The sequence below is a fragment of the Semicossyphus pulcher genome, unplaced genomic scaffold, assembly GCF_022749685.1.
Source record: "Semicossyphus pulcher isolate SPU_LCO1_2020_fin unplaced genomic scaffold, fSemPul1.0.p SCAF_11, whole genome shotgun sequence".
In the NCBI taxonomy this organism is placed as follows: Eukaryota; Metazoa; Chordata; class Actinopteri; order Labriformes; family Labridae; genus Semicossyphus; species Semicossyphus pulcher.
The window spans coordinates 5,973,764-5,997,809 of record NW_027211615.1 but is presented as its reverse complement, the minus strand read 5'-3'; the positions used below and the strand labels follow the sequence as shown (position 1 = coordinate 5,997,809).

The 24,046-nt window shown below is 40.9% G+C and overlaps 1 protein-coding gene across 1 annotated transcript in view; it reads left to right on the top strand.

Annotated features, from left to right (window-relative positions):
* The first annotated feature begins 1,434 nt into the window (after nt 1-1,434).
* Nucleotides 1,435-24,046, top strand: part of LOC138585268 (adhesion G protein-coupled receptor F5-like) — a 47,063-nt gene continuing 24,451 nt past the window's right edge. Inside the window, exons 1-3 of the mRNA XM_069657556.1 lie at nt 1,435-1,594; nt 1,693-1,880; nt 3,472-3,509. Of these exons, the coding sequence (XP_069513657.1) occupies nt 1,435-1,594; nt 1,693-1,880; nt 3,472-3,509 (386 nt within the window). The remainder of the gene's footprint in view (nt 1,595-1,692; nt 1,881-3,471; nt 3,510-24,046) is intronic.

Below are 24,046 nucleotides of genomic sequence, written 5' to 3'. Positions count from 1 at the left end.
ATCCGAGGTACACCTATGTCCAGTCTGAAGTGAAAGAACACAGGAATATATTAGGGAAAAAAAGATTGTAATATTAAAGTGTCATACTTTTCTATCATCTTTCAGTTAGTTAGAAAGTGTCTCAAGGCAGCAATCTTATATCGCTTGCAGGACTCGACTGCGCCTTTGACAGCTGTGGGAGCACCGACTGGAGCTGAGGAGGCTGAAACTCAAACTTGTGCTACCGGCTAGCTGACATCAGAGTATGTCACCAAGTCGTTTTAAGTCAAAAGATCGATGTTTTACTTGTGCGCTAACAGAAATTGGCATCGCGAAAAATGAACTTTTCAAACAATCCATTTCACTTAACATGCTTAACATAAATGACGTGTGCTCACACTTACGCGAATATAGTTCTATGAGCAAACTATTAGCTGTTGACTTTACATTACTAACAATCTACTGCTTCAATACTGCACACTGACCAGCAACAGCAACCTCAAAGGGTCAAAACTCTCAAAACTCAGAAACACAATGGGTTTAAAAATACAGCCACTACTAGGAGGAGACATTGCGTGCTAGGAGAGGGCATACCTGTCATACCGTCAACAGTCAAACAAATATACACACCTAGGTTATGTCCTCTGAGTGAGGAGCTAAAATACAAATAACATTTTCCAGGACAACATAAAATGCTTCAAGGACATTTGGTCATTTTAATCAATTTCATGGTGTTACCAGGACTGGAAAACTAGTCTCTAAATCTCCAGGTTTTCCAGGACATGTGGGAACCCTGTATGATGCATTGTTTAGGTTTCTCAATTTCAAAACTTATATTTCCGTGCATTTGACAAACAGTTTATTTTTCTTATCTCGGTAAGAGTGCTCTCCACCAATCCTAAAATCTTCTCTTACCTAAGAGAAGAGTAAGAATAACAAAACATTGGTGAATCCCTGAAACCAATGGGTACAAACAAAATTTTAAAAAATCGTGGAGGCCCAATATGTGTTATCCCACAGTTTAACTTTTGAGCAAAGTAAAGTCAAGCTTGCATACTATTTTCAAGTGGTGAACCATGATCTCAAACAATGCATGACCAGAAAAACTGATCACTACAGTCAAATTAGGTTCTGATGTGCTTTTTAGTACCAACAACTAAATGGCCAGGCTTTGAAGGGAATACAATATGAAGCTAGAAAATATCAGCTAGCTTACAGTCAGTACAAAGATAAAATTGGAATGAGGAATATTTTTCCCCCACCATTACAGCCCCAGCCAATGACCAATTCCGAAACGCATATCCCCAATTGATACCTCAGAGAGCCCAGACGCGGCATGTAAAGGCGCAGCCAGCTCCACAATTTATCCCCCAGGCTAACACAGTTGCCCAACCCCTCATAATGCAAGGATATGTAGAAAATTCCCCGTTGCTAGGAGCCGAAAACAACGCTCAGATGAATCAGCGGCCCCACTATCAGCTGGGATATCAGGCAGGAGCAAGTGTGTCCATTCCAGGTCCATCCACATCAGGCAGTCCAGGCACAAGTTCCACCGGAGGACCAGCACCAGTGATTCCAGGCCAGGTGGTTGGAGGCCATGAAGAACCGGTCCAAGGCAACTCCTGGACGCCCCTGGACCCGAGGCACCTTACCCACAGCAGACGCTTCAGGGGACCTTCTTGAGGTATGCCACCATTGTGCCATTGGGATCAGCCACACCAGGGATTTTCCAGGATAAGACAGAACCAACCCCATATGCCACACCAACAGTGACCCAGTCTCAACAGAAACCTGTCCAGGATACCAAACCAACAACTAGTCCAAACTGGCAGCCACCCACCCATGCTGATGAGACGAGGGACGACCAACCCAATATGGAAGAACCATCAGAGGACCCTGAGGTACGCAGTAGCCCCGCCAGCCCAGAAGATGAGAGCACCGACAGGGAATATTGGCCGTCATCACCAATAGATTCTGCTTTAGCCCAGAATAGCCAGATGAGCTGATACTGGAATGGCCTTTGCCCCAGGACAGGGAGTCTCCCTCACCAGTTCCCCCAACTACCCCTCAATTAACCCCAATTGGATCTGACCAACCAGAGGACAAGCCTGATGTCAGTCGTCTATACTAACCTGTTGCTTCAAATGCTCCCCGTTCAGCCCAAACAACACCTGAGCTGCCAGATGTATTGCCTACATGTAACCTACCAGAGGATTTAGCATTCATGTCCACCCACTGGTTCAAGCGATTCTTGGATACAGTACCACCGCAGTTTCTAGATGCTGTTAAAATTGAGATAGGGAAAAGGAAAATCTTTCTAACTGCGGTTACAATTTGCAAACTCCATCAGCTCCATCATGGCAGTGGACTTCTTGCAGTCCCTAGGCTGCCAGGACCACCTCTTCAGTTCTGTCAAAATCATCATGGAGGCCAGAATCTTCTCGTCGACTGAAAAACAAGAAAATTATACAACACACAAATCATATCCTACTTGTGCCCAACATTGTCCATCACAATTAATAAAAGCAATCATTTTAACCTTGCCAATTGCTACTCCTGTCTTTGAAGACCGATTTTAATTTCAGACAGTTTTATGCACAATTTTATCGGCCATTACATCTAATTTTTTAATTGACACAGTCAAACTCAAAATCAAATAATCAATGTGATCTTAGGGCCCCAACTCTCAAGCAAAGCCTGCCGATGCAATGGACAATATCCAAGAAACAGGACAGAAAATGTGTTGCACACCTACACCGAAATGAAGGAAATCAAACAAGTCATGGTTGTCTATGAGATTCTCTTGAAAGTCTTAACCAGGAACAATATGTGACTATTTATACTGGGGCCTATATTGTCAAAACACCTTACAGATAAAATGTTAGGATTTGCCTGCTCCTTGTGTTTCCCTGTGTTTTTCCCCTCCCTTGTGTGTGTTGTCTGTCTTGTCCCTGTTTTCAGGCTGGGCGTGGTTGACCTACTTTCGCTTTCCTGCCGCTCCTCTCACACACCTGCAGTTCATTCTCATCAAGCCAGTCTCCACCTGCTGCAATACTTAAGTCAAGCCCTCTTCTCTTTCGCCAGTTTGTGCTGTCTTCACCTGTGGTAATTCGACATGGCCGACTCTGATTCTTGTTTAACTATTGACTCTTTGAATCTGAGTTTTTGACCTTGTTTTTTCCTCGCCGCAGACACCTGTGACACCTGCCTCCGCGTCCAGCCTCTCCTGTTTTCCGTCCTGAGCCCTGAGTAATTGCAGGAAATCTTCACAGTGAATACCTTCCTTGCATTATGCTTCCATAATGCTGATCCTGTACAGAAAACAGTTGTTTAGTTGTGCAAAAGGGGTGACATGTCCCAGGACAAGGAATGACGAATCAAGGGGTGCTTCTCATACAAATGAGTTAATTTAAATGATTTATAATTAAATGTATTCATGAGGCTATCATAATAACAATACAATGAGTTCAGCTATACCTCTGGTTCCTTCAGAGACCAAAGATTTCCCCCCTGGCCATCAGTGAGGATGAGTGAGTCCTCTTCTTCAAGGTCATCATTGACTTTGCCAAGCATGCCGTGACAGAAGCCTCAAATTCAGAGAAATGCACTGTAAGCGTGTTGCACGTCTCCAACTTGCCATCCACAAGTTCGGCTATGAAGATGATCCTGACTATTGCAAAAGAAAGACTCAAACTTTTACTTCATGTTGTCTATGTTCCTATGGTACCGTTGTCCAGTGAATCCGCAAAGGTAAAAGGTTTATTTTGTTGGAATGTTTTGGCCACGGTGGCTCTTTGAGTTGCAGTAGCCCGTGCAGCAGAACCTGCAGGAGCACTGGGCGGGCGGTGGAGGGGGTAGTGGATAGGGTTGTATTTCCCTGGAGGCACACTTGATGAGTTTTGCACACTGATACTGTCGCCATGCACCTTGTAATGCCCCTTAACTATAAGGTCTAAAGTGGCCGTTAGTCAAAGGAAATACGGCTACATTGCTGTCATCAGTGATGTAGAGACTTGGGGCACATACCTTATAAGATGAAAACAGTGAAAGAAATGGTTCACCATGTTAGCTAGTAAAGTTAAGGATGAAATAACGAGCATTTGTGCAATGTTGCAGAATAAATAGACATACTGTATTTTTGGACCAAACTAAAACACCTGATTTTTTAGGCTGTCGTGTGGTCCTCCTTCAGAGTTACGCGTTTTTCCTTTGAACAAAACTAAACTACATGATTGCTAATCAAAGCTAGCAGAAATAAATTACACTAAGCAGTCAAAGGAGTCATTGACTTCAGGGTCACACAAATCGGACTTATTACATTTCAAAATCAAAAATGGCATGTTGCCCTTTTTTTCATTTCTTATTTTTGATCTGAGCGTAAAATAGAAAATACAAAAAACAAACAGTTATTTGTTTTTTGGTATCAGATAAAAAACGAAATAACGAATCGTTTTTTAATTTCCGATTTTGGATTTTCAATTGAATATTAAAAACACGAATGATACCTGGATTATGACACTTGTTGATTTGATCTCGAAGAGGCAGCAGACGGACCAGGATCAGAAGGCTTGTTCGCGGAGCACAGATTACCTGTTACCCTGCAATGCTAATTTTACTGTAATTACATCTTAGGAATGTATCTCTGCTCTCCCTTTTGGCTCATTTACAACTTTTGTGCCCTCTTACAATGTTTTTTCAGGCATCCGCGATCATAATTTGAGAATACTACTATACTTAAAGCTGCACCTCTTCTCTCTTTGCTGATTCTGTCCTGTACATGCTTAAGTGGTGTTTTTGAACAAAACATCTCATCCTGTCAACAGTCAAATGTAACACTCACTTTAAATTTCTGCCCTGGAAAATGTAAACAAAGGCAGTGTGCAGTTAATTGCTTCGTCTGACACCTATCCCCCCGGGCAGCAGCTTCAAGCATTAATCAGTCTAACCGCTGATGGTCTGGTTTGCTTTTCTACGTCATATAGAGTTGTCACAATTAATTTCAGTCTGTTTCATAACCAGATAAAAACTCCTCACAGGAGCTTTAATTATTCCTAGACTATATATATATAAATATATATATATATGTAAAATTCCACTATGGCTGTGAGTTGAAAAAGAAGTAGGTTAACCTGTAGCAGTTTTAAATTACACTGGATGATAGACAGAAGAAGAAAAGGTGGCGTCAAGTTTCAGATTCTTACTGGAAGTGCTTCAAAACCTGCACAGCAAGTACTCCAGCTTCACTGCTGACTGACGGTTGTGTTTCTTTTAACCATTTTTCAATGCCACTGGATACAGCATCACTGCAGCAGAGCTGAGATTTACCACTTGAGTTGGATTTTAATTTTTACAGACATAAGACAGACTGAGGGGTAAATGTTGCCGTTCACCTTCCATGGGATTGAGTGTGTATTGATGTGTAGCTCTTATAGGTTTCTGAACATGTAGCCAGTTTGAATAATAAACAACCTCTTTTCATCTCTCACTTTTAATCACATATTCAAGACACTTAACAAAGGGTATAGAATAGTGTAGCGACTGTAGGGACATGTCCATACTAATGTCCAGCTACTCCTGTACCCATGTTAGGACTTGCTCATTTGAGAAAGCTTTAAGTGTGCTTGTCATTGTAAACAGAGACTCCAGACTGTAGTTCAAGATGCTTCACTATCCTGAATGCAAAAAAAGACAGCAGGCTTCATGATCAAATGGCCACGGGGCTGGGGACGTACAGTAGGCCTGGGTTTAAACAGCAGCCTGACGTCTTTGTAACAGTGAGACTCATGAATTAAAAAGAGAGTGGTGATAAACAGAAAAGAGTTCATAGGCTACTGTCAGGGTGTATATGGCCGTGGAAATAACTAAAGGTGTTATCCAGGCCTGTAGATGGGCTGACACGTGTCCACAGTGTATCAGAATAAAAATTATATTTGTTATTGCATTTGCGAAAATAAATACATTAAAATATCAAGAGAATGTGTTGATGCTGAAACTGAAGCTTTTTGACTTGAGTCTAAGGCCACGTCTACACTACACGGGTATTACTGAAAACTGAGTTTTTGCCTCCTTCATTTAAAAACACCCCGTCCACACGAGCACGGTTATAAAAAATCCCCGTCCAAACGTAAAAACCCAACAGAAAAGCTGTCATGAGAACGCCACACACAGGCGGCGATATAACCCGGTCATGCAAAGAAGAAGAAGAATCGCGGCCAGTCAAAAGTCTGAAAAAATGTATCCCAACGCCTTTGTTCCTCAATGTAGTGGATGAGCAACTGTACATATATGTGTAAACATGTAAAGTGTCCTGTTAAGCATCACTGTTTATGTCACGTCCATCATTTTGACAGGAATGTCGCCTCATTAGTGACGCCTCACAAAGGAGATAATGGCGCACAGCCTGACCTCACGAGCCAAAAACGCCATTTACCCCGTCTACATTTCTCCATAGAAACTGAGTTTGTAAAAGTCTTCACCCTGGCCGAAGTTTTACAAAAGATGCGTTTTCAGTGACCTAACACGGCGTTTGTGTGGACGAAAGGTCAAAACTTAGAGAAAAGAATACGTTTTGAAAAATACCCGTGTACGTGTGGACATGGCCTAAAACTATGCAGAGGTGAAGCTAAAAAGAAGAAATAGTCACCGTATTGTAGTTTTTGTTTGGCAAGTCACAATATATTAATTCATGATGCTATTGGAGGCAGGGAGGGTGCAATGGAGCAGTATAAAGAATTTCCTCTTTCTCATTTAATGTGTGCAGGAGTTACAGGAAGCACCATTCATTTCATATAAAATATTCATTCATTTATTGTGTTTTGTCTATTTAAATAAAGACATTTTACCACAAATACCACATTAAAATATCAGAATACAGGAAATAAGAGTTGGACGCCAAACATTAAATAAACTCTTTAGAGGTTTTTTTTCATACCTAAAAAGATTTGATTCAGGGGAAGGAAACATAGTTTAACAGCACAGTGCTAAATAATCATTAAAAAAGTAACTGAGGTTTTAAATGTATATGATATAAAATCACAACAGGGTGCCGGTTTAGCTCAGTGGTTACTTTGGTGACCATATACAGAGGTTATAGTCCTCGATGCAGTGGCCCCGGGCTCAACCCCTCCCCTCGCCCCTTTGCCCCGGGTCATTCCCCACTCTCTTCCCCTGTCTCTGACACGATCCACTGCTCTCTGTCAAATAAGGCATAAAAGGCCAAAAAATAATCTAAAAAAAACCCTCACAATATTCATGTAATATAACACAATATATCACACATAATATTTAGCTTTGGAAGATTTAACGATTATTCAATTAGATCTGAAATTTCATTACCATCTATTTGTAAAGTAGATCAGCTTACACTCAAATTGCAGTAAAAATATGTGCAACCCTGCGATCACATTCTTTTTTGATTGTTTTTCAGTGACTCATACTCTCTGGTGACGGTGACAGTTTGATAAGTGTGCAGCTGCATTAGCATACTTTGTTTCTATCTGTTAATTTCCCCAGTTTGTCAGACAAAATATATTTTTTATTATTATTTTTTATATAATTACTGTATTATATTAGTTCCCTTCATAAGTTAATTGTGGAAATTATTTAAGCAAAATAATCAGCCATCACACTGATGTCTATTTCCTTAAACGTATGTTTGGGGCTCAGGAACAACAATTCACAACAAATATAAATATTCCAAAATCCTGCCCCCCTTAATTACTGACTGTAGGTCGGACTAACCTAACAAAAGGAAATATGTAGATGGAGCTTCCTTTTAGCCACGGGCCATGTAAGTATTAGCTTGTTTTCCTGGCATCAGGTACAGCATCAAGATGAGAACAATACACGCTGTGGCACCAGGCTAAACTTAACCAGCCTGTAAGTCATTGTTTTCATTTATGAGTGTCACTTCTGAAGATCCGAAGAACAAGTCTAGAACAAGCCTAGAACAGTAGCAGTCATAGAGCACAACAGGAAATGGGAAAGGTGTTGAACAGCTGGCAGAACACCAGTGAAATAAGAATGTGATGTCTGGATCAAAGTTTTACAATAGCTGCACGACAACGCTGAAGAGAGTGTCATGTTCTTTGTTTTTCATCTTTTCTTAAAAATACCTTTTATGTCACATCATGCAGACATTTTACTGTAGGTAATTGGGTCATTTTGGTCATGTAAAGAAATCTCTGGTGTTAGGGTTTAATTTACATTTGCAGTTTAAACCGTAGCTTTAGACCATTTTCCTCTTTTAATGATCAATATACTGTAAATTATTAAAATAATTCTAGGTAATAATTATTCACAGTCCTCTGCACTGCACTTATAGTGTAAATACTCTGTTTACATGATGCTTGTTTTAGCTGCAGCTCCCTTCACTTTCTACTAATGATTTGTGAATTGTTAAGGAAAGTACAAAAGCTTTCCTTTGATCATCTCTTGATTTATCTCCTTCTTGTGAGATTGTTTCACACCAAACAGGGAAGTCAAACAAGGAAGTTTGCAGTAAAAGGAAACCTGTTGAGCCACAATGTGTCCCTTACTATATTTCAGGGAGTTTTTTTTTTTTTTTTTTTTACAAAGCATGTTTCCATAGCTTCAGCTTGACAGGCTCTGCACTCTCCAGGGTTTGCGTTGTGTGTTCTGAACACAGAGGAACGTTTACAGCAGGAGCGACAAAACGAGAGCAATGGAAAGTAAGTTTTCTTATTACATTTCTATGAACATGCCTTTTGTTTGGACTTTATTGAACAGTTACATTTTCTAGTTTTTTAAATTTTTTCCAGGAATAGACTCCCACATTTTACAGTGTGACCTCTTTTAAATCTTTTTCTATGGCGCCTTTTCGACAAACGGCAGCTGTGAAAATGTCTTTGAGTGAGCATTTGTTTTCCCGATAGTCAAGCTGTTTGCCCTTTTGCTGCGTACACCAGGAATTCCTTTTTTGGATGGTGTTAACTGGATAATTATCATGCATTATTATTACTATTGCACAAGTTACAAGTGCGCAATGTTGTTCAATGTGTTACGACCAGCTCGTTCAGGCCATAACAAAAAGGGAGATCCACACAGTAAGCCTGCTTTAAGGGATACTTTAATTGAAAACCAAAAACCAAATAATTTTGTTTCTAAATCAAATACCAAAAACCACATTGTTAAGTCAAAACCAAAGAAAATGGATACCAGGAGCGTGAATCTACAAAGTCTGCCAGCTGACGCTAATTAAAACAAGCTTAGTTTATGATATTATGCACCTGTGTGATAACCTGCTCCTTTTTTTTCTTCTGCTGAGTTCCATAATCTGCTTCCTCAGAGACAAAACACTAAACACATTTTAATGATAAAAGTGACATGAATCATTCTAGAGATCAGTCCCATCTCACAACAAAGACAGATTCTTTATACCGGACTGATAAGACGTTGAATCATTTCACAACTGTTCTTTTGTTAAATGTTAAATCATCCTAACTCGCTCAGCTCATGGCCATCAAATGCTGGATGTCACAAAACGAGAAAATTCTATTTTTTTGGCAGCAAAATGCCAGAAACACATTTTACAGTACAGAGACGGTTTGTCATCTGATGTAGTGCCAGCAACTAGATAATAAGGAGTGATGGTAACCTGACCTTTGATGAGCAGGTGAGGAGAGTTGTCCAGCTTTCCTTTTAATAACCCAGAAATATCTCAAAAATCGTTATTTTAATGTCATGCTGATTTGGAAGAGGTTATTCATGCTTTAATTTGGCCTCATTTAGACTGTAACTGCAACTCTCTTTGTAGCTGCCTCAGCCAAAAATCCATCCATCTTGCAGTAGCAAGAATTTTAACTGCCACTGAACAATATATATATATATTAAAAATATATCCCCCCTGTTTAAACACACCTGCACTGGTTACCAGCTAGAATTGATCTTTTTTTTAATCACAGGTGCACACCAGAAACAGTAACACTAACACAACAGATGTATTTATGACAAACAGCAACAGTAGTCCACCCAGGGTTTCTATGAGCACAATCTCAGAACAAACTATGATTTCAGAAAGATATGAACAAGTTACACATAATCCTGACTAAAGTCCCCTCAGCTGCAGCTGCTGAATGCACGAAGGACAAGAAAACACAGACTGTGCAAATATAAAATCACTGCTCCATCATTAGAGCACCACAGCATGAACAGGCATCATTTTTGCCTTATACTGTATATACTAGAAAAATATAAATATTTCTTACTCTTATTTTATGTTACTGTTGGCAAGTGGCAATAAACATCTTGAATCTTGAAACCATATATTTATCATAACTCTCATGTGTTACATCAGATTAATACGTTGCACAGATGTATTTTTGTTGCGTTAATGACAGATTTAGACTTATTCTCTCAGCCGTATCAAACTGTGGAGCAAATAAAAATAAATATAAAACCACAAATCAGAGCAGGACTGAGGCTTACTTTCATATCTTTGTACAAAAGTACTTCAGGCTTCATTGTTTTTATCAGTCTCTGACGAACCAACTTCATAATACTGAAAACTCCGAGTTAACCCTGAAGTTCCCGCGATAACTGCAAATCCTGCTTCGTAGCATACCCCCCAGGTGTTGCTGAATGGAACCAGCCTGTCCTGTAGGGTCGATGTGAGTCTTTGCAGTTGAGTTAAATAGTTTTCTTAGCCACCTTTAATGCTATCAGGAAGAACGTTTATAGATGCTGTGGGATTGTGAGTGAGGAGAGATCGCCCAAGAGAGAGATTGAGGGGGAGAGGGGGATGCTGAGGCTGAGGATCTCGGACAGCTCTCTCATGACCTCTGACCTAAACTGGTGAAGTGGTGAGCAGAGCCAGAATGCATGGAAGAGGCGGTCTATTGCAGTGGGACATATTGTACAGGTGTTGCTGTCTGTGAGGCCCATATGGAGCATTTTGTGAGTGCTGATGTGTACTCTGTGAAGGATCTTGTACTGAATTAATTGAGTTGTATGACATGGAGAATGTATTGTTGCATATGGTTTGCCAATTGATGTCTGTATCATTTATATTCAGATCAGATGTGCATCTGTGTGTTGGTGTTGAGATAGTATTGTCAAGGTGAGAGAAGAGTTTGTATATTTGTGATTTTCAATTTCCTTTTTTATTGTCTCTTTTAACTGTCTGTACTGGTACTGACAGTGTGGAGGTAAGTTGTATGTTTCTTAGAGAAGGTTGAAGGACATGAGAGAGCTGCTGCTGAAAAGGTGCCCCAGGCTGGTTACTCCTCTGGGGCTGGGGAAGTTGATGGGTTCCTTACTGATTTTGAACATGGGGTTATGCCAGATTGGAGTGAGAGTGGAAGGAGATGGTTTGATGTTTAGTATGTCATGTGCTTTCCACCAGGCAGTGAGAGTTGTATTTATGATGTTGCATCTGAGATGAGCTGTGGGTCTTAACTGATTTGGCTATGTGTACAATGTGCTGTACGGGAATATCATTGGAGATGGTCTGTTCAATGTCGTGCCAGGCTCAATTGGAATTGTTTGTCCAGTGTCGGATATACTGCAGCTGGTGGGAGAGAAAGTAATGGTAGAAATTTGGTGCATCGAGCCCGCCTTATTGTTCGGGTTTGTGAAGTGTTGTTAATTTGATCCTGAGCTTTTTGCCTTTCCAGTAAAATGCGTTCACGGTTGAAATTAGAGAGGAGATGCAGCCCAGGGATGGGTCATCAGGGGTCATGGCAAATAGATTCATTTTGACGGTGGAGATGTGGCCAATTAATGAGAGTGGGAGTTTATTCCATCTGTCGAGGTCTTCTGTGATGCGATGTAGTAGGTTGGTTAAAGTGAGATGGAATACATGATTTGGGTTTGTTGAGATGGATTCCGAGGTATTTAATGGATTGAGTGGTCTGATAGGGTAGGTCCCCAGCCTCATGCCAGTCAAAAGGATTTAGAGGCAGAATCTCGGACTTAGACCAGTTGATGGAGTGGCCAGAAACCTTGCTGAAGTTGTTAATCAGATCAATATCTGATTATCAAGATCCGTCATCTTCCCTCCCGTCCTTGCCTGGTACCTCTATTTAAGTTAGATGATTTAGAAATGTGTCCATTAGTGATCACAGATGATGAATATGTATTATACAGAGTCTTAATCCAGTTAGTGAAGTATGGACCAAAGCCAAAATGGTTTAAGGAGGTGAAGAGTAACGGCCACTCTACCCTGTCAAACGCCTTTTCTGCATCCAGTGTTAGAATAATGGTAATTAATAATTAATTAATAATGATTCATTTTTTGGTGTCCGGTTTGGTTTTATATAAATGAATTGTGTTGAATAATCGTCGCATGTTTTCTGTGTTTCATGTTTTCCCTTTTACGAAAGCAGTCTGGTCAGGGTGCACGAGTGATGAGATAACAGATTCCAGTCTTATTGCTCACGCTTTGCTTATAATTTTAACATCAGTGTTTATTAATGATATAGGGCGGGAGTTAGAGCGGTGTGTGGGGTCTTTGTTGGGTTTAGGGATTAGTGTAATCAAGGCAGTATTCATATGATGGGGAAGTTTAGAACAATGGAGGATTTCAGTTATCAGTTTGAAAAATAAGGGTGAAAGTAGTGACCAGAAATGTTTATAACATTCTACTGGGTATCCATCTAATCCTGGGGATTTATTGTTGGGCATGAGCTGTAGCACTTTCCTCAGTCCATCTATGCTAAGTGGTTTATCCAGATTATCTGCTTGGGTAGTGTCGAGTTTTGGGAGGGAGGCAGTCCTCAGGAAAGCATCAGCTTCTCCAAACTTGATGTGGTGTCATGTTCAGGGGTGTAGAGTGTAATTTCTGAATGCTTCGTTTATTGCAGCATGGTCTTCATTGGTGTTTCCGGAGATATCTTCTGTTGATGTAATGTTACATTTTTCTGTTGATTAGCCAAAAGTTTGCCAGAATTATTTCCAAATTTGAAATGTTGTTGTCAGAGTCAGAGAATTGAATTGATCTTAAGATTTTACCGATTGCTGTATTCCTGACCTTTAAGTAGATCTTCAATCAAAGCCTTTTCATTTGACCCACAGTCCAGGGCGCCTGTACTGTGGAACAGACGATTTGCTGCATAACAGATGTTGCCATCAACCTTGTTGTTTAACTGTTTAGATCATTTTAATCCCTTTTTAACAGGTATCGTTCTGTAGTTGATAAATATGTGAAGTAATCAATATTGATATTAATGCTTTAAAATAAATAATTTAATCTCAAAACCTTCTCCTCATGTTTTGGGCCACTGAGACCAGCACCCTCGGGTGCCAAGATTATAAAGCTACAAGCAACTTCCTCTTGTGGCTCTTCTCTTGTGGCTCTCTCTTGTTCCTTAAACCTACTAGGACTAGGGGTGGCGGCCACACAGCCTGTCCCAGGTTCTGCTGTAAGCTCATATAGCCTGAACCTCTCCCGAAGTACTGAGGCGTCAAGAACAGCCTTATTGTGTACTGGGCTGCAGAACGCCACCAGTAGCACCATGCTGATCCCGTGCTGCACTGAACGTGTTGAAGAAGCTGCATCCAGCAACTTTAAAGGAGACTTTGAACGAAAGCAGGGGTTTAAGCAAAAAAAAATCCTGAGCCTGAACTTTTTTGTGTGTGTGTGTGGGGGGGGGCAACAGTACTCCACCTCACTACAACATAGTAGTAACACATGTAGCATTTAGGATACTTTTGATATCAAGTTTTGCTGCTAAGCTTTGTCCTCGACAGGTTACAAGATGACCTACGATCACAAGGTGACAATCAGTGGTGTAGTGGGGATTATTTAAGTGGGGGAACGCTATTCTTATGACAACATCACAAAGAATACTACATGCATGTATGAACACACATGAGGCTAAAAATTATCAATATTTTTAGATCATACTGTCTACTACCCCCCTGTTTTTTGCATACATTTACCAGGGGTTGGGAGAGCTTGAAAGACAAGTCGTGTTCTGCGATTAATTTGCACACACGTATTTTCAAGTCACACACACGGTCAGTCATTGATGCCGGTACGTCAGCTGTGGTTGTTGCTCCCGGTAATCGTGTTGTGTGTTGGAGAGCGCGAACAGCTGCTTTATGAGCGGGGTCGGATTTGCGACGTGGTAGCACTTTTTTACCGCTAGTTGCATATATGAGCTTTCTCGAGCACAAAGTAAAGAAGCAAGCACCTGGTTCTCTTAATGTTTTTTAGCACAAGCTACCAAAAGGCTTAACGTCTTTCCGTATTTCTTCTATCCACGCCCAGCGCCATTTCTTTTTGAATCCTTTATCAATTTGGAGGGCACCTTCCCCAGGCTTCATGCATTTACTCCCCATCCTACTCTCCTACGTGATGTCTCCTCTCAGGCATCTATGCAGCATAGGACTCGGTTGAAGCACATTTTTCCAAGACCCGCCCCATTCTACTTCTGATTGGCTAATAATGTTAGTTTGAGAGAAGGGGGGTTGTGTTCCTCTCATATCATTGGCAGACAAACTCATGAACTCGAAAGTCATATCAAGACATTTTTCTTCAAATATAGGACAATTTTTTTTCCACAGCCAAACGCTGCACGCCGGAAATCCGGCAGGGTGCCGGAATACTTTAAGCCCTGCAAAAGACACTCCCAAACCATGTCTGGCAAAACTGCCCTAGACTTCACTCCAGCCAGAGAAAGAGGGGTCGCAGCACAAGTGGCAGCCTGTTGCAGTAGCTCCCTGCTTACCGACAAGCCTTTTCACTTATCTTAAGCCGTCCTGAAAAGGCCCGAGCGCCAAAAGAGAGCCTGCTGCCACACCCATCAGATGATCATCAGGTGATACAATTACATCTCCCATGTGTTGATGCTTGATGCTAAAATAACTAGGATTAATTAACATTAAACCTAAAATCTTTTAAAATTAGAATTACTTTTTAATTATTTCACAATCTTCCTTCGTGCCTTTTCAAACTCTCAACTGCTGAACGATGCCTTCAGTAATTAAATCCCATTTAAATTCTAAAACATCAAAAATACCAGTCACAAAAGCCATCTACAATGTGGTCTGTTGTCAGTCATTTATTGTTCGTTGTTGTATTCATTGTCCCTGTTCATTTCTTCATTAATATTCTGTTTAGAAGCAGTTAAATAAACCATCATTTCATTTATAAAGACCTTCATCCATGTGATTTGTGTGTGTATGAAATGGTAAAGTCACTGTACACCATGACCAAGAACCTCGTAGAAACCCTGAGATCATGAGCCCAAAGTATTTAATTAACTAATTGGGTGGCAACATTGAATTTAAGGTAAACCTAAATTCTGTTATTTAACATGAAACTAACGATTTCTAAGAGAAGTTGAGTGCCATCATTCTCCTTCACCTTTTACACCAATGTATGTGATTATGGTTCATAATTTTGAGTTATGAATAATTGTTACATTTTGATATTAGTTATTAATTATTAATCTTGCTACTGATTTACGCTACATTATGTATTATTTTTAATAAGATTTGTGAGCAAAAATCTGGCAGATGTTTTTATATTATGGATTCACGCATTAATCATGTACTCTGAAATCCATTCCCTTTAATGACCCTTCACCTTGCTGATATTATTGGTTGCTTTTGCCTTGGTTTTTCAGATCTCTGTCTCTGACACAGACACAGTATAACAGGTGAGTCAAAAAATGTTCAGCTCTTTTTTTCATCTGAACTATTTTCTATGAAGGTAGTCCAAAACTGTCCAAAGAAATTTCTATTCACCTCACTTTGCGTGGGAAAATGTTTTAAATAAAATTGGATCGAGGATTATTGTGCACATTTTTAGGTTTTCCAAAGTAGGACAAATCAATTTTAATAATATTTGTGTAAGTGTTTTAGGTTCAGGCAGGTTTCGGTTTTCCCACGACTGACATTTGGCGGCCAAGCTCGTTGTTATTATTTTTTCTCTCCCCCTCTACCTTTCTTGAAAGGAATGGCAATATTCAGGACTTGCTTGATCATCGTTTCCCTTCAACTGACACTCATTTTTTGGAAAACGGGAAACTTCCTTGAATTTTCAAGTCCAGCTTTACCAGTAGGTCCACTGTGTTACAAATGATTTAAGAAAATACTGCACTTGGGCTTGATCACAGGTTTATAATTTTAAAAGTATTAATTTCATCGTGATATTTTTCATTTTCTCAGGCACTCTATGGAGAAGAACGCTTTCTAGCTCACACCAAGGAAAAAAGGAATGGTTAGTCTGATAAATTAAAGCAACTGTAAGGAGCCGATTATATTTCCGTTTTAAATAGTTCCTTACACTCACAGTAAGAGCTGTGTCCATAGCAAGAGTTAACTCTGCAGCCTTCTTAAAATGCGTTAACCCAGCTATTATTACTCACATTAACTGGAACATTTCCAATGATGGTGATCATAGTGGTCCTGTATGGTGTTCCGTTTAATATTTACTTCATGTTCTTCATCTTTAAATACCACCGTATCACATACTGTGTTCCGTTTATCGTTTACTTCATGTTCACCATTTTTCATAACCTCCTCCTCTTGTTCTGTGTTCCATTTAATGTTTAGTTCATGTTCTTCATCTTTAAATACCACCATATCCCATACTGTGTGCCGTTTAATGTTTACTTCATGTTCACCATCTTTAAATACCACTGTATCCCATACTGTGTTCCGTTTCTCGTTTACTTCTTGTTCACCATCTTTAAATACCACTGTATCACATACTGTGTTCCGTTTATCGTTTACTTCATGTTCACCATCTTTCAAAACCTCCTCCTCTCGTTCTGTGTTCCATTTAATGTTTAGTTCATGTTCTTCACCTTTAAATACCACCATATCCCATACTGTGTGCCGTTTAATGTTTACTTCATGTTCACCATCTTTAAATATCACCGTATCACATACTGTGTTCCGTTTATCATTTACTTCATGTTCACCATCTTTCAACACCGCCTCCTCTCGTTCTGTGTTCCGTTTAATGTTTAATTCATGTTCACAATCTTTCAACACAGCCTTATCCCATACTGTGTTCAATTTAAAGTTTACTTCATGTTCTTCGTCTTTCAACACTGCCTTCTCTCGTTCTGTGTTCCGTTTAATGTTTACTTCATGTTCTTCATCTTTAAACACCACCTTCTCTCGTTCTGTGTTCCGTTTAATGTTTACTTCATGTTCACCATCCCTTCATCATCCCTAGCAACAGTCTGTTTTTCATAGCGACGGGCCTTAGAATGCCATAATTAACCAATCAGAATCAAGTATTTAACACAGCCTTGTAATAAAAACTAATAACCAGCAGCAGTTGGCAGTGTCTGCTGCCCGTGGGTAGGTTAGCCTCAATAAGGGGATGAAGTTTGTATGATTAAACTAATTAAACTCTGATTGTGCAGAACCCAACATACTTACAAGTTGTTTTGCTCTGTATGATTTTTAAAGGACCATCAGCCCTCAAAGCATCCAAGAATTCCAATTTTCAGCACCATGTCTAGATTATATGAGTACTAATCTCTTGACATTTGTGTGCCAAAAATGCAATTTTTTTGTAATTTTTCCTACAGCTCTGCTAGCTTCCATTGAGTACACAGTGGATGTGGAGCTGAATGTTACAGATGTTGGGACAGTTGACTATCTTCGGAGCCTCCTAAACAATATAAGTTTTTCCCTGATCTTGGGTCCTACTGTGAATGTCACACACTTTGATATTACCACAGGTTGGTATATTGCTTTCATCTTTCTGAAAAAAAAAAAATATATATTTCAGACAATGTATAGTATAGACAATGTAATGTATAGACAAGAATACCTCTCAACAGTATTCTATTTTGCATTAATGCAGTGGTTCTCAAGGGTGATCCATGAACCATAGCTTGGGGGTCTGCGAAATATTTGTAATAAATTTATAATAATTTATAAAATTGTGCTTTATCATTAAAAACTGCATGTCTACAGATGAGGACCATTTGCGCCAATGAAACAAGCATATTCCGTCCATTACTCCCACCCACGTTAGCTTTGGACCAATAGAAACTGATATGATTGTGACACATGAAGTCTTCTGTCATGAATCACTCAATTCACTCAGGTCGCAACAAACATTTGAATCAGTGCACATCGTCAAGTGATGCTAAGCCAAGATTGGCTGGTTTTATGGGGAACAGCGACTGGAGACCAAAGTGCTTCATGTGCCTTTAGGTGCTAGCAAACGAAGCTATGAAGCCAGCCAAGCTAAAGCAACAACTGATAAAGCACCCAGAATATAAGGACAAAACAAAAGATTTTTTCCATTGAAAGAGATGGAGTAAAGAGAGAAAACACAGATGGTGAACACGGCCACGACTTAAAAGAAAGCACAGGAGGCTTCTTATTTGGTGGCTTTGCTAAAGCTAAGAAGCCACACGCAATTACACAAGAGCTTCCAGCAGCGGTGGAAATGTGTGAAGTTATGCTTGGGACAGAGTAAAAGTTTACAATATAAATAGTTTCAATGGCATCTTAGAGTGCTCCCATGTAAGGGGTCCCTGGCCCCAAAAAGTTTGACAACCCCTGCATTAATGCACAATCAAGTGTTTACTGAGTAATTTGTCATGTATTAACTGCAGTTATTTGGAAGAGCTGCTGCCACAGTTACGTGGCTACCTGACAACTATTACTTCTATTATTAGTTCTATAAGCGCCATTTATCTGTGATAAGTTTGTTTATAAACTGATAAAAATATAGCAACCTGCAGTTCCGCTGGCAGGTCCCGGTAGCCACCATAACTGCCGCGGCAGAACGGCCGTTCATTCGGAAATTTCGGCCTCTAGTTGCGACATGTTATAGAAATCAGAAGCAGTGGCTGCAATAATTCTGTGGCAGCGGGCCACCACTGCAAAATGTATGTAATGGAAACACTGAATTGATTTGAGGCTAGTCTAAGACAGCTAGTTCATGCCTGACCAGGTGATAAATTAGCTAAACAGCTAAACATAACGTAACTTTCCCTTTGGGTTTTGAAGTGACGTATGAAGGTCATTGTGCCTCTTATTTTCGAAGCGCATACCTTGCAAACCGCCGGTCTTTTCTTGTTATAGTAATCCATAACATACTCCTTGAATCCAAATTGAAAGATTTTTGGCGTAGCGCAGTCTTTGTTTGCTGCCTCCCGGCATTGGCCCTGCTGCGTCCCGTAGGTTGCCAGGTTTGCAAGTCCTTACCGTCTCAAGTCTTAAGTCAAGTCTCAAGTCATTAATATCAAATCAAAATCAAGTCAATGTTAGTCAAGCAAGTCTCAAGTCTTCAAATTTGCGACTCGAGTCTGACTCAAGTCAAGTAATGTGTTTCGAGTCTCCCCACCTCTGGAACAAATACAACAATTTAGAACAGTAACAACCCATTACAAAATAAGTGCTGCATTCAATATCCTTCTGATCCTCCACATGACTAGTATACAGTAAAAAGTGACTGTTATACTGTATCAATGTGTCTGATGTGTCCAACATAGAATAATCATTATATAGATGCATCAATGACCTGCCTTGCCCACTGCGTTCAGAGACAGAAAACAGGTGGCCTATCATTGATCTAACAATTGAATTGTATGATATCAACTGATCATTCTAAACCAAGTGTACAATATATATAGACTGTGGATGTATTACATTACTGAATATCTGTTAACACCTTTGATCACATACTTTTTGGCTCTCCCCTCTTTCTTATGTGGAGTTTTTTGTTTGTTTTTTTAGTGTGTTACTCAACTTACAGTAACAACTTCCAGTGCAGATGTGAGGATCAGTATATTTGGTCATATAGAAACTGCATTTCATACAATGCCTGCAGTGACATTATTAACGACACTTGCGAGTGTATCAACAGTATCCCATCTAATGGGCAATTCTGCCAGCCAAAGAAAGGTACGTTATTTAAAAGTTATTATTAAAGATGTACTTGTACCTTTTTGAAGCATATTGCTGTTTTAGTTCTATATGGAAAACATTGCATCTTCAGGTATAGTGAAACATGTTTTTTTGTTCTGATTTGTTTTCTTCCTTGCTAGAACCTGACCAGGTGTATGAATACATACTTGAAATCGAAGTCGGTGTCAATGACATTGAACTGCTAGAACAATTAAAGGAAGTTGTGGAAAACATCAGTTTTCCTGTTCGACTCAGCAAGACAGTCAACACAACACAAATTAACATATTAACTGGTAATAATAAAATACTTGGCCGTGTAACATTTATGTGATAATAAAAAAAAAAACCTAAACACTATAAAAATTAAAATAATACTTTCCATTGTTTTATTTTGACAGCTCTTTTTTTCGTATGTCGACCTGAATTTTAAAATTAATTATGACGAAAATTGTTAATTTCCTCTTTTTCAACAGCGCTTCCAGTGGTTTATGATTACCACATTTTTGTTGAAGTGAACACCTCAAACAAGGATCAACTGAAAAAAACCCTAAAAAGTATCACCTTTCCTGTCCAAATCAGCACAAACGTAAACATTTCAGATGCTGATATCACAACAGGTAAGGATGCTTGGTAACACTATACCCATGGTTCTCTAAATGAAGAGACTATCTCTCCATTCTGTTACATATTCCATATATGGGGACTGATCTCCTGCCTTCAGGGTACTGTCAGTCCTGACAATAACATGTTGAGCTCTCAACCTTGGCAGAAAATGTTGAAGTGCAAGTTGAACAGCTCTCAGCTCGATAAAATTGATATGCTGATTCACCTAGTGACTGGTCCAGCGCCCGCTGAACCCCGCACCCTTCGTGAAAAGCACCCCAGCCTGCTTAGGATGCGCCTGTGAAGACCAGCTGAAGATAGCTTACTGGTCCTAGAACACTCCCCTTCGTTATGTTGACTGGATTCCTCCACCAACAAAGGGCTCTGTGTAGTCTCCTCGAAACCACCACCTTTATCCTGTGGGAGCCCTGTGGAGAGAGGCCCAAGCCCAACAGGCACCGTTGGACAGGCTGCATGTACAGCAGGGTGAGGAAGACTACATGTACCATGGCTGCCATTAAGCCCATGAGGCAAAGGCAGAGCCTCCACTTGATGCGAGAATGCAGCTGGAACCTGCAGAGGCAGGCTTTGAAAGCCTGCTGTCTTTCAGGGGTCAGTACAATGGTTGCCCTCCGGGAATCCAGAGCCAGGGTCAGAAATGTTGACACCTAGGATGGCTGGAATTTGCTCTTTTTGAGATCAAGTGCAGGCCCAGGCTGTGAATGTGCTCCAAGATAGAGGCCACATGACACAAGGACTTCAATCATGCAGTGGGTGAAGGTCTGGGGAGCCAGTGATATGCCAAAAGGCAGGACCTGAAACTCGAATATCCTGCTCTCGAAGCCAAACCTCAGGAATTGCCAATGCTCTTGCCAGATAGGTAACTGAAACTGAGCATCCTTCAGGTCAATGGTGGCAAACCAGTCCCCTGCAGTGACAGCTTGCCTCACTCTGGAAACAGTCAACATTTTGCATCTCAGAGGGCGAAGGTACTTGTTGAGCCCCCTGAGATCCAGAATAGGAAGAATCCCCCCATCTCATTTTGAGGGCCAAGAAATATGGTGAGACAAACCTGCCTGCAGCCTCCCAGGCTCCACCTCCCTTACGGCTACTATCCAAAAGAGCCACCAACTCTGACCGCATCACCTCCACATGTTGTGGGGGGTTGCATGTTTTGGCAACCAAGACCCATGGCTGCCAATAATGCCTCCCACTTGTAAGGGGACGGAAGGGGGTGCTGGCTAGCCGGGGCCCATGAATTGTCAGGAAGGAAGGGGCCCCTTTGAGGGCCTTAGAGTCTGGGTAGCCTGTCTTTCTCTCTTCCCCCGCTGCTGGATCCTACACCTACAAAATGCCTCAGGCTGAGGCCTCCAGATCCCCATGCCAGGACCTCCTGTGTCGGCTGAGGGACTGAGGTTCTGAAACGCTTAGACCCTCTGGCAGTACTGGAAAAGCGAACTGAAACCTCCCATGCACAGCGGTGGCTTTCCTGTGCCTCCTGCAACAGCTTAGGGTACAACTGGCAGTCTCAATAAACAGTCCCTAACCTGTTGGAGCTAGGACTCAGATAACCACAGGTGGCACCTTACTAACAAAAAGGACGCCAAGGTCAGACCTGAAGCTACTGCCCGCTCCCTCATCCCAGAAGAGAGAGAGTGAGGTCAAGTCATTTGTAGCTTAGCTCCAAGGCTGGGATCCCCTGAACCTTCCTGTAACTGGTGGGACAGGTGACAGAGGTTTAGGGACAAAATGATGCCAGAATTAGCCAACCAGGTCTGCGTAGCTATAGCTTTATGTAATTTAGCAAGCAAGCCATCCATAACCCTACAGTTTTTGCTAGGGCAGGTTTCATTGCCAAGCATTGAGCTGGTGGGAAAGGTCAACAAAGAGAGGGCTAGATCCACCGGGGGGAGCAGCTCACAGGCAACCTGCTCCCCACTCCCCAGACAGGAGCACCGTAACTGGGGAGACCACCAGAGACAGTAAAGCCAGTAAAAGACAAGAACAGGGGAACAGCAATCCCGGGAGGCTGTCCTGCTGTAACCCAACACACTTATTCCAAAGTCTCTACTTTGTCACACAGCGCCCTGACTGAGGTGGAGATCAAACAATCACTGATTTCATGCCAGCACAGGTGCTTTATAGATTAACAATGAGGCAGTGTGTCTTAAAGAGGTATCCACGTACCCTGCAGCAGGGGAATAATTTCCCATACATATGGAATATGTGACGGAGTGGAGAGATAAATATGATAGAGAACACATGTTTTAGCTCTCAAATGGTAACCTTTTTTTATAGTCCTTAAACTATTTACCCTTTCATGATGTTTATGATATATTCTTTTTAAAGTTTGCAGTGCAAATGACACTGGGCTGCAGTGTCGCTGTGAGAAAGACTACCGTTGGCCTTGTAGGATGTGTGCAACCTTTGGGAATTGTGACAGTGATACGAACAACTCATGTGTGTGCATTAAAGCTATTCCCACTGATGGACACTATTGTCAGTCAATGCACAATCAAGGTGAGTACGATGAACTGAATACATTTGACCAATCTTTAATGCCAAAATTGATGTTTTCTGTTAAGTTAAAGTATGTCTCATCTGATTCATTCTAATGCTGAAACTGGTTGTAAGTGTGTGATTTTCTTTAGATCATCTGGTTTGTGTGTTTATTATAGCTTAGAAGTTTAACTCATAGTGCACAAAAGGTTTTATAGTAATAATGGTAAACAGCTCCTGCAAATTCTGTATGCAAATGTTGTCTTCATGAAAAAAATACAGTTACAACTGATATGCAATTACAGCATTGCAGTCAATGGTAAAAGAGCATCTTTACACCAGTTTGTCTAAAAAACATAAAGATTCCACACACCAGGAAGCTCCCATAGCAGGGTTTATTCAGCACAAAGTGACAGGGGAGTTAAAGAGCTTGAAGAGCCGAATCAGTTTCAACGATATGCCAGTGTTTTTTGATAATTGTCTGGAGTACTGGATGGCACATACAGCTCTCTGTTGTGTTTGCTTAGCTCTGGTTATGGTGAGGTATTCAGATTGTGACAAGCTGGAAAAACATGCAGATGCATTATCAATCCAAGTCCTTTGTATCCTCTTTTACTGACCGTATGTGGAAGTCCTCATCAGAGCTGCTGATCTGTCTGACTCAGTTGAACTGAGAGATGGGGAGGCTTTTCAAGAGTCATTGTGGTGAAGAGAGTTTCTATCTTTTCAAGTTGTTATTTCCTTTGAGTATCAGTACATCCAGGAAATTCATTTTATTTGTATCTGACGACACAGTGAAGTGTAGATGTTTGTTTTTTGAAATTCATGAATTTGGTGGTGTGGTTGTATGGGGGGGGGGGGGTCCTGAGGCTGGTGGTGTGGTTGTATTTGGGGGGGGGGAGGGGTCCTGAGGCTGGTGGTGTGGTTGTATTTGGGGGGGGGAGGGGTCCTGAGGCTGGTGGTGTGGTTGTATTTGGGGGGGGGAGGGGTCCTGAGGCTGGTGGTGTGGTTGTATTGGGGGGCTGATGTGGTCCTGAGGCTGGTGGTGTGGTTGTATTGGGGTGCTCTCATCCTGCGTTGTTTGGTGTGTTTCTCTGCACATGCAGGAGGTTTT